The sequence below is a fragment of the Calonectris borealis genome, chromosome 1 (genome assembly GCF_964195595.1).
Source record: "Calonectris borealis chromosome 1, bCalBor7.hap1.2, whole genome shotgun sequence".
NCBI lineage: Eukaryota > Metazoa > Chordata > Aves > Procellariiformes > Procellariidae > Calonectris > Calonectris borealis.
This window is the reverse complement of record NC_134312.1, coordinates 86,695,608-86,706,460: the sequence shown is the minus strand read 5'-3', so window position 1 is coordinate 86,706,460 and position 10,853 is coordinate 86,695,608. Positions and strand designations below refer to the sequence as shown.

General features: G+C 42.8%; 1 protein-coding gene across 1 annotated transcript; it reads left to right on the top strand.

The window, feature by feature from the left end:
* The first annotated feature begins 507 nt into the window (after positions 1 to 507).
* FAM131B (family with sequence similarity 131 member B) lies at positions 508 to 10,202 on the top strand. Its single transcript, XM_075169031.1, has 6 exons — positions 508 to 611; positions 2,084 to 2,119; positions 4,683 to 4,776; positions 5,382 to 5,579; positions 5,905 to 6,048; positions 6,480 to 10,202. The coding sequence occupies exons 1-6, from the start codon at positions 558 to 560 to the stop codon at positions 7,022 to 7,024; spliced, it is 1,071 nt and encodes a 356-aa protein (XP_075025132.1). The 5' UTR covers positions 508 to 557; the 3' UTR covers positions 7,025 to 10,202.
* The last annotated feature ends 651 nt before the right edge of the window (positions 10,203 to 10,853 follow it).

Sequence of the window (10,853 nt, the reverse complement as noted above, 5' to 3'; positions counted from 1 at the left end):
TGTTTAGTTTGTCAAGAAGAAAAGCAAGTGTTTGAATAACTTTCCTGAAATGTAATGGCAGGTAATAAAAAGGTCTTTAATCTTGCTGAGAACGGCAAAGCAAGGGCACCAGCAGCTCTAAGTTGATGTCAGATGAATTCAAATTATAAAGGAGATATGCCTTTTTAAGTGATGATGGTTTAATATTGGAACAGGATATCAAAAGAATTGGTTCTTTCTCAGTCACACATCATGACTAGATGCTTTTTTTCTGGGGAGCTGTGCTTTAGCCAAGCATACATTATGCTTCAGAAAAACACAAATCACTGGTCTTCACATGGAGATAATTGTGTGAAATATAATAGTTGATGATGGTGGTCTGATTAAAACAGGAAAGTCTGATTTAAGGCTATTGTGGCCTTAAACTCAGCAAATTCTCCTGTATGCTGAGCTGACTTGGCTTAAGACTGCTAGAACAAATTGTAGTGGTATTCAGAAGCCTGACCAGATGTGTTCCCACAGGAAACGAGGTGATTGCAGTAGACTGGAAGGGACTGAAAGATGTGGACCAAATCAATATGGACAGCACCAGTTCACTGCATGGCAGCAGCTTCCATCGACCTTCCACTGAGGTGAGTGCCTGTCCCAGACCCACTTACCCAGGGGGATCAGAAAGTTTCAATTCTTTCTGAGTTCAGAAATGGGTGTTGTGCTTCACTGAGGCATCATCTGGGAGAGGACCAGAATGTCAGTGTGCACCCAAGGATCAGATTTTCATATCTGTGCAGTTTGGCTTGCATTGAATGGAGTTGAATCACTCCCTTCAGAATAGCCATGGTGAGTAAGAATTTGCCAATGAAAATGACCACTCATGACTGGAGTGGAACAGAACATGAAAAAAACTGTGGCAGTTCTGACAAGCCTGTAGGTCTGCATTCCTTGAATAATGGATTCATTGAAATGTCCAACACTCTGTCTGTCCCAGCTTCTGCAGCACAGCCATAAAATCTTTTGAAGAAACATATTCGCCTCCATTTTGATTTTTAGGGATGCATTCACTAGTAACTCACTGCCAATTGATTTACCGTGCAGTATCTCAAGGGCTGGTTTATTTGCTGTTCTGAATTATTGCAGCTTCTGCAATCTTAGATACCTGAAGTTTCAGCTCTGTAAGGTTCAGGGTATGCAGTCATGATTAATAAAAAGATCAAAGTTAGTTTAAATACATAATATTTGAGGAATCACAAATAAAGTTCACAAATAACATTAGCAAATAACATACAATTTGCAAAACCTTACAAAATGTTAATGTATAGGTATTTTTACTTCCTTATTATACCTTGCTGGCTTGGAATGTAACTCCAAGAAACCTGGAGTTTCACGGAATCCTGGCAGAAATTGTGGGGCCCAACCTTGTATGGAAAATTCAGTTAAATCAAATGCAGATCTAAAAGTCAATGAGCATAAACTATATCTCAGTGAACATTTTGATTTATGTGAATGGATACCATATGTGTAATTGATTAATCCAAATTTTCCTGAGTATCCACATCCCAAAACCAAGATGTTGAGATGTGAGTCCTCTTAGCTGAAGGAAATGCACTCTGAACTGGTACTGTAATGGCTCATATGGGAAATGGATCTGGTTTGCAAGGGGAAAGTGGGTCAGAATGGACAAACTGAAAGACTACAACAGAAAATAATTTCAGCAGAAAACAGTTCTGTAACTTGCTGTATTATACTCAAAATAGGTAGTGTAGCTCCTCCTTGTGTTAGCCTCAAAGCGATGCAACTTCCACGCAGGGGTGCCAGCATTGCAACATTTAGCAAAGAGCTGTTAGAAGGAGAGCCTTATGAAAAGGTGTTTGTTTTTCTCTCTCTTACTCTCTGTATCATCCTATTCGCTGTCGTACCTTCAAACACCGTGATACCTATAGACACCACAATCAACAGCAGGGAATGAAACCAGCTTGAAAGACAGAATTTTTTTTTAATACATCGGATAAAGTAGTGGCTGTTGATTATGGCAAACTGCTAGAGAAATGCATGATTGTTTGCAACTTGTTTGTTACAATAATGTGATGTCCTTCTTTGCTTTCTTTAGCAAACACGGACAGATTTCTCCTGGGATGGTATCAATGTGAGTATGCGCCACACCACTGTTCAAATTTCTAGTCATAGGAAGACCAGGATTTGTCTGCCAGGATTTGGATACAGTGGAGACCAGAATGGAAACATGATGGAAGGTCTTTAGTGCCACTGAAATTCTGGGAGTTGTCTAAGATTCAGAGGATGGTGATGAATTTTTGTTTGCCTCTGGGTCTTTTGCTGTCTGGCAGGTATTTAGATCTGCAGGTGGCTATTAAATTGCCTTTGTCCTCTTTAGGACAAATGTGTGTCATTTCATATGTTCCCTTTTTGAGATTTCTGGGCACTGCTAGATAAAAAAGGTGTCTGTCCAGCATGTTTAAAAATCAGTAATCTTTGATTGGAGCATCATTTGATTTTCTCCAGGAGTTTGGGAGAAACATATCCCTCATTTTCAGTTGCATACAGAAGTAAAAGAATTCTTAATGTCCCCTGGGGGAGATGGTCAGCACCAGTTAACTTCAGTTAACAAGTGGAAGAAGAAACAAGAAAACATTTTAATAACACATACTCCTTGTTGCTCTTAATACCTATGCCATGAAAAAACATGATTTTATATTTTTTTCTTTTTCACTAATGCAAAACCAGCAAACTGAAAAGGGAATAATACATGTTAGTGCTACCCAACTATTTTTTCTGCTCTGGAGGCTTAAAAAATGTGGTCACATAAATTAGCTTTGATAGTTTTGTACACTTGGAAAGGCAGGATAAGCAGCTGCATTTTTGGTAGTATAAGCATTTTCAAATTTCAGATACTTACAAAACTTTTAAATGGCTGTCATTTTCTGGTTCTCTGTGGTTTGAAAGCACTTGGGCCAGTGAATATCAAGGGGACTTATATTTTTAACTAACTCCCGCGCTACTGACATCTCTTTCATCTCAAGCTCATTTATGGCTTGGGATCTTTTGCCTAGGCTCAGTTAGAGAAACAAATCGTGCAGGAAAATTATGGTGCATGCAGCAACTATCTAGAAGAAATTTGTCAGGTTTTTCCTCACTGCACCTCTGCCTAGCTGAAAGCAGGTAAACAAAGTCATGTTTCCTTAAAGACAGTAGAAGACAGTTTCCTTACTTGGAGTTTCCCATTTTCCAACTCATTCTAAATCCATAGAGCTGTTTCATAATGCAGCTCTTTCTCTTTCTCAGTGTAATTCCATAGATCTTTGGTATCAGAGCTGGCTTATGAATTTCCTTTCCTTCCCATTCATTCCTGCCTTCATGTCAACCTCATAGTGGTAGAGACTTTCTGCAGTTTATTTTCTATTCTGGACCATTTCCATGAGGTGGCTCACAGCACAGCCCCCAGGCTGTCTTGAAATAAATGGGTGGATACTGAACAGCAGCGCTGAGGTAGGAATGACCAGTGGGGCGTAGATGGACATTCTTCAACCAGCTTCATCACCAAAGGAAATGCATCATGGAACAAGGGCTGTGTTCTCAGCTACACCTTTCACTTTTTACTGTTCTTCCCCTGCTTTCTGATTTCTTCACTCACATGTTACACACACAGACATTCCTGGCTCCAAAGTTACAGGTTGCCTTAGCTGTGCATTTCCAGAGAAACTCACCTCTCATATTTTGACAATTGACTGGGATTAAATGCAGTTCAGTGTCTTTACAATGCCTTCCTTTGCCTCCAACTATTTGATTGCCTATTGCTCCTCTCACCTTTAGTGACGTTTGTGCCTATGACCAAATGCTTGCCTCATGTCAGGATTTAAAACTTACAGTGTCATGGTCACTGCTTTTGAGTATCTTTGTGTTTGAAACATGCTGGACTTGATTTTCAGAGAGGTTGAAATGAAGAGCAGAAGCAATGCTTGTTTAGCCCTTGTTGAAAATTAAGCCTCATATGCAATGCGTGGCATCTCTGAAAAAGCCTGATGAATTAATCTTAAGGGATTGTGTTTTATGATGATGTTTGTGACTGCTGCCTGTCCCAATAGTTTCCTGTCCTTGTTATTCAGGGACTGAAGATGAACATAGAGAAGAGAGTAAAGGGAATTAGCAGAACTGTAGACTTCATTTCTTCACAGGTAGTTGTAGGTGCTTGAAACAGGATGCATCACTGATACAGTCATGTTCATCTTATTAAGATCATATGAGAAGAAATGAAAACCAAAAGTAACATATAAAAATTAATCTGTAGTATGATGCATATATGATGCATTACTGTGTCTTGCCTATCACATTGTCGGCTCCCCATTGTAAGCTCTCTGAATTGTCCATCAGCCATGTCTTGCGTCTCTAACAAACAGTTGGGAACAGTGCAGCATGTCTATGGAGGACTGGCAGCAGCCAAAGGGAGGCTTCTCACAGCCTGCTTCTGCCTCTCCCACTGACCTTGCCTCACTCAGTCCTAACGCTATGCGATATCCAGTCCTGGTTAAATAGACTCTAATTGTTCCTTCCCCTCTTTTGTTCTTTTTCTTGTTGCTTGCTTCTGCTCCTCATCTTCCCCCTACCTTCTGGAATCCTTATACTGATTTCTCACTTCAATTCACTTCCTTTTCTCCTTCCTGTATATCATTTCTTCATATTCTCTCTCTTTTCAGCTCTCCATGGAAGATACGACCTCCATCCTCCCCAAGCTGAAACGCAACTCCAATGCTTATGGGATTGGGGCTTTGGCTAAATCATCTTTCTCTGGTGAGGTCCTCAAAATTTGGGTTTATCCTTGGCAGCTGCTCTCCACAGGCCTTTGTGCCTCTTCCCATCTCTCCCTGTTGCTGTCCCAACTGCTCCTTTCTGACTCCTGCCTTTTTGAGGCCTTAGAAGAGTCTCCACCACCATGGTTCTAGATACAGAAATCTCTTAGCTGTTGCCCTTTCAAAGAACAGATTTGTCTTACTCCTGTTGGCTTCTCACCATGCACCCCAGCTCAGATATCTTCAATTGCTTTCCTTCAAACAGTCTTGGGTTTAACCCCATTTTCTATTTCTTAGTTTGTTCAGTTCCAGACTTCATCCTTCAGGCCCAACCCTGTCCTAAATAGATTCCTTAGGCAAGGAAGGAAATGGTCTTTCATATTTGGGGTTTCCCTTTTTCCCCCTTCTGAGACGCAGTCCAAGGAAAGATGGAGAAACTCTCCTGGAGAGTGATACAGTGAAAGACGGGAGACACCCAACCCGAGGCCTGAACCCTGTCAGGAAAGGAGGGGAGAAGCTCCACTTCCAAGAGAGGTAAACAGTATGGCAGACAACCCTGGAGCTGTGTAATAGCCCCTCCTTGTTTTCTAATGTCTGGCCCCTTAGGGATATCTCGCAGCATGAAGGACCATGTCACAAAGCCAACGGCTATGGGCCAAGGCCGTGTGGCTCACATGATTGAATGGCAAGGCTGGGGCAAAGGTAACAGCCAGCAGCAGCAGCACACGCATGAGACAGCACGCAAAGACGCTGATGCCTACTCAGACCTGAGTGATGGTGAAAAGGAGGCCCGGTTCCTTGCAGGTAGCGCTAACTTTTTGGCATGTGGATTGGATTGGTTGGGATGTTCTAGAGCAGAATCCCTGAGAGACCAAAGTGCAGGAACCCGAAAAACACACTCAGGAGAGCCTGTGGGTGGTTCAGATGGCCAAAGGAGATGAGACACTGTGGTTGGAGTATTGCCAATGGAATGCAAAGTGGAGAGGGTGAGGACCAACTGTGGGTTATGGGTGTTGCTGAGATAGGAGAAGAGTAGGACAGTGTGACCAAGAGGTGAGGTTAAAGAGGGTGGTGAGAAGTGGAGACTTTCATACATCCCTGCTTCCCTTCCCTGTCTCCTTTGGCACAGGAGTGATGGAGCAATTTGCTATTTCTGAGGCAACTCTCATGGCCTGGTCCTCCATGGATGGTGAGGATGTGAGTGTAAACTCAAATCAAGAGAACCCAGCAGGCAACTACTCTGAGAACTATCAGGAGCTAATGGAGAGCCAAGGTGAGCTCCAGTGCCTCTTGCTAATCTTGAAACACCCCTTTCCTGCTCTTGTTATCATGTTGCTCTCCTTCCCTCTACCCTGTTTTATTCTGTAGCCTCAAATTTTGGAATTGGGATCTAGCAGAGGCATCACCTATTTGTGGAGCTGTCCAAGGAATCTAATCTTAACAGGAGGCTCCAAAGCCCAGTTCCTTTCCCTTTTTTGGGCACAACTGTGGAAAGCTACCAGCTCTTGCAGTCAATTGTGGGTATAATCAAGTTCATCTGCCTACTGCCTAGAACTGCCTTTTCTCTACACCCTCCTCCCCTCTAAAGGATTTATCTACCCTGTACAGTACAGTGCCATGCACAGGCACACAAGCTACCTGAATGAGCCAGCTTGGCCTGGAGAGGGTGTCTAACTGTGTGTTGTTTCCCTCCTTTACTTGCAGAGCATATGGCCCAGACGCAGTATGACAGCTGGCCTCATTCCTACGTCTCGCAGGGCATGTATTGCTTAGGTTCATCTGACGCCTGGGAGACGAGTGACCAGTCCCTCATCGCTTCCCCAGCAACTGGCTCCTACTTAGGCCAGAATTTTGATGAGTCCCAGACAAACCTTCAGGAAAGCATTTTGATTCAGAGCAGCCTTCTCCAGCAGCAACAGCTGCAGCAACAGCGGCAGGAGCAGAACTTCATCCAGAGCACGGGGCTGGTCCATGTGTGGCCCCTGCAGACTGCTCAGGGTGGGGGTGGGGCTGAGTCCAGCACATACATGGAGGACCACATTGAGGATGAAGGGAACCAACGGCTGGAGAAGGCTCCTCTCCTAAACAAGAAGCCCTCTCCAGAGGAGGATGATGCAGTGTGCCGGGACCTGGAATCACTGTCTCCTCGAGAGGAGATGGAACATGCTGCACTGAGCCGTAAAGTCTCAGATGTCACCTCCTCTGGCGTACAGTCCTTTGATGAGGAAGAAGGAGAAACAAACAACTGATGCTTTCTGTGAAGTTCTCATCACTGCTGAACAAAGAGAGGGGTGGCAAGGAATGAAATGACAGGGATTCTTCTCTCCAGCTCCCCATACTTGCGAGCAGACATACCTTCCATTCCTGACATTTAATTATTTTTTTAAACAAGAGGAAAATCTCAAAGTGATTGACACATGAAGACCTCTTCTTCCCCTTCACCGTGGACACATATTTTTGATTTTCATTGCTCTGGGCAACACATGTGAGGTGCTTGGAGAGATCTGGATTGGTAAATCATTTCTAAATCTTTTTAATACAAAGTCTTGTCTGTGGATACAAACTCTTCTGGTACTGGGGATGTGGCTGATGAGACGGGCTTGGTATAGGGAGCGGCTATGTGGCTAGAATCCATCTTGGCAGAATGGATGTTGCTCTGTGGACATGGTCCCCTTTGATAGAATATATGAATATAAACTGGTGTAAAATGAAGATATGGCTTTACAAATATGGATTGCACTGGTATTGTGATTGTGGCTTATACAGAGGATAAGGCTGTATTTGATACAGACTGTACTGAGATGAAAGATTCGCTGTGTAACCAGATCCTCAATAGCACCTTGATATGAAATTGTAGGCTTGATGGATACAAACTGCGCTCTATGGGCAGGGGCTGTGCTGCAGTACAGATGGTGTGGCTCTGTGGGCATGGCTCTACTGTGGCGTGGAAGAATGGATGCAGATACGAATCTAAGCCTGCTCTCAGATACTCATGCTTTGATCTCTTTCTAATCTTTCATTTATTTGTTCCTCTCTTTGACATTTCTACCTTCCCAGGAGCTGGCAAGAGTGTGTGTCCTTTTGGCATTGGGCACTGGATGCCAGTGGAAAGGACATTTTCAGCTACAGAGACAGTCATAAAAAACTGACTCTTGCAGGGGGCTTGAGTACATGTCCATCTTGGTGCTGCTGCTGTATCCTTCTGTCTTTTCCCTTACCAGCAGTATGGGGAGACCCAGAGAGCAGGCAGCAGATCCAGGAACAGTGTGTACAGCTCTGAGATCACAGATATCCAGTTTACATTGGAGTTTTCAGTTTTTGCTTTTTTTTTACCTTTTTATATTTCTGGGTAAGTGTTCCTAACAAAGCAGTTAATAGCGGGAAAGGCCTGTTCTCCAGTCATCACTTAACAGAAATACTGCACCTTTCTCATTTCTGCCACTCCTTCTGCAGTGCCAAATGTAGCTGGAGGAAAAGGCGTGAGAGGAAGTTTTCTCCTCCTATTTATTTCTTCTTCCTGCCTATATTTTCTTGTTTTGTTTTCCTATCCCCAAGCAATGTAAATAATGCTCAGTACTTCGCCTGTTTCTTTTTCCCTCCCATCTCTTTTTTAGGAGTGGAGAAAGCCGATTTCAGGAGTTTTCCCTATTTGTACGGGTTCTTTTTTTTTTTTTTTTGTTAAAGAAATATGGTTCATTGGCTAGGGGGAATTCAGTCCTTACCATGTTTCTATAGACCTCCTTTTGGCAGGGAGGAGTTTTGAAAGGAAATTGAACAAACTGTCTCCTCTCAAGCTCTCACCAGAAAATAAACGGGAGCAAAAGCAAAAGAAAAAATTGTACAAGGCTATTGATTTTGCTAGAGGACTGAACAGAACCAGCAGAGATTACCCAAGTGCTGAGTTTTAATTGCAATACCTCTTGCAAGGAAGCATCAGCAAAGCATGGGCTTAGATCAGATGCTAGATCTGATGAGCTAGAGAAAGGAATTTTCCTGGGCGCTGCCATACTGTCCCAGGGACAACTCTTTCTCACTTACTCTGACTCATATCTACTCTGTTTAATTCGTGATACGTTTGTCTCTTCTTTGCCTCCTCTTCAGGCTTGGTGTATTTTTTTGGATGACAGGAGAGTGATACATGCTCCTTTCCTGATTCAGGTTTAGAGCCAGCATAATTTGCAGGGAAGAATGTCTGAGGAGAATAAAATGTGACTGAAGCAATATCATCAAGTGTCAGAGTTCAGACAGCTCCTGGCAAGCAAAGCAGGTGATGTCCAAGAATTATGAAAAGTATGAATGGGACTATCAGGTAGCTGCATGAAGAGGGTCTCCTCTATGAATGCCCCAGTCTTTCCAGCCAAGTCCACTTCAAGTGGATCTGTCTTCCCTCTCCATTGCACCTCTAAAGGAAAGACCTTTGTGATATTTAAGTAAGACTGGTAATTTGGTGTAGGTAAGAGATAGAAGTTTTTGTGACCACCTTTTTTTACCCATTTGCTTGGGCTTGCTTACATCTCTCTAAGGAGGTAGCTCTTCTCCTGAATGATGACCTTTCAATATCTCTTTAAAGATGTTTACACATTCAGGTGCTAACCTCCCCTGGGCAGGAGGGCTTGGTAAAGATGATCTTCTACAGTTCTTGCAGGGCCAGTGCTAGCTCACTGACCTGAACTGGTTTGGGTCTAGCCATGGAGCAGGGCCCAGGAAATCATACTAGCCAGAACAGGGAGACGGGGCAAGTGCCAAGAGCACCTCAGCAAAAGACTAATGAGTAAATGTTAACCTTTTCTTATTTCTTTTTTTAAAAAAGCTTTCAGGGAAACAAAAATGGTCTTTTATGTTCCTTTGTGGGAGAAGATTTGGGTGGCTTGTTGCTTTTTTCTCTAAACCATTTTGTTCCCACGTGCCTCTCCGGGACCAATCTGGATGTTTACAGTAACTTTCAGAGTAGCTTCAAATGATCCCTCCGTCTTGTTTACAGGATTGGGACAAGTGGGTCAACTTGTCCAGGGCTTCTTTTTCTTTTAATGTGGACATGTGATACATTTACTAAGATGTCTGATTGATGTCTAAAAGATGTACAGTATCTCCATGCAAGGCAGTGACAGGGAATTATCTACATGGGAAAAAGTATGAAAAAAATGAAAAAACCTTATAGAAAATTCTATGGAGTTCAATAGGAAAATAAAACCTATCTATCTGTAGAGTTTTCTAATCTCTGTAGAATGGGATAGAGAATTATACCCTGCTGTATAATTCCATAACCTCATCTCTAGAAACCTGTAGATAGGCTCTCATTCTCTGTGAATTCTGACTGGTTTGAAGACGACTCTCTATATAAACTTTCATGCTTACTAAATTCTATAAAACTTTTTCAAAAAGGTCTTGACTTTCTGTGAATAATAAAATGTCAGCCTTTTTCTGGGGAAGAAAAAAAAAAAAAAAGGAAGAAAAAGGCTATTCTCCATGACCTCTCCACAATCCAAAAGAGAAATATATCTGCCTCTACAGTTGCCAGGAGCTTGACTGGAGAGAGCAGGTCTGCCCATCAACACTTGCGACCTGAGTGAGCATCCTGAGCTGAACTGGAAAGGCAGTTTGAATCTCTTTAAAAATGGAAAATGGTTTGTATAACTTGGCCTTTTCTTATGTAACAGGCCTGCTGCTTGTGTGTATCCAATATCAGAGAGAGGAACCTGGAACCTGCTGTACATTTCCCAGAAAAGCCATTAGTATATAGCTACACCTATTCAAGCATACGGACGGCACAGGTGCTCTGTGAGCAAAATTTGGCCTGCAGTTCCTTTATCCTGGTGAGGAGGGATGAGTTGGAGAGAGGCCAGCCAAATACTCAGAGCCCAAATTGAATTTGTGAGGCTGAAAATAAGAAGGAAAGGTAAGCTCAGTATCCCTGATCTACATTTACTAAGAAACTGAACCCTGCTGTTAATTTACACAAACCCTTTGTAGAGCAAAGCTGCACTATGTAAAAATTTTGGATTTTCTTGAAGTAGCAGAGGTAGAAGATTCCCATCTTCCCCCCCTGCCTCCTCCCCCACAGCCTTTGTCTTCAATAGG

Bases quoted from the DNA above. Each gene is read 5' to 3' on its own strand.
- FAM131B (XM_075169031.1), top strand. From the start codon at position 558: ATGGACAGCACCAGTTCACTGCATGGCAGCAGCTTCCATCGACCTTCC. The intron at 612-2,083 runs GTGAGTGCCTGT...TGCTTTCTTTAG, and splicing joins TCCATCGACCTTCCACTGAG to CAAACACGGACAGATTTCTC. The intron at 6,049-6,479 runs GTGAGCTCCAGT...CTTTACTTGCAG, and splicing joins GGAGCTAATGGAGAGCCAAG to AGCATATGGCCCAGACGCAG.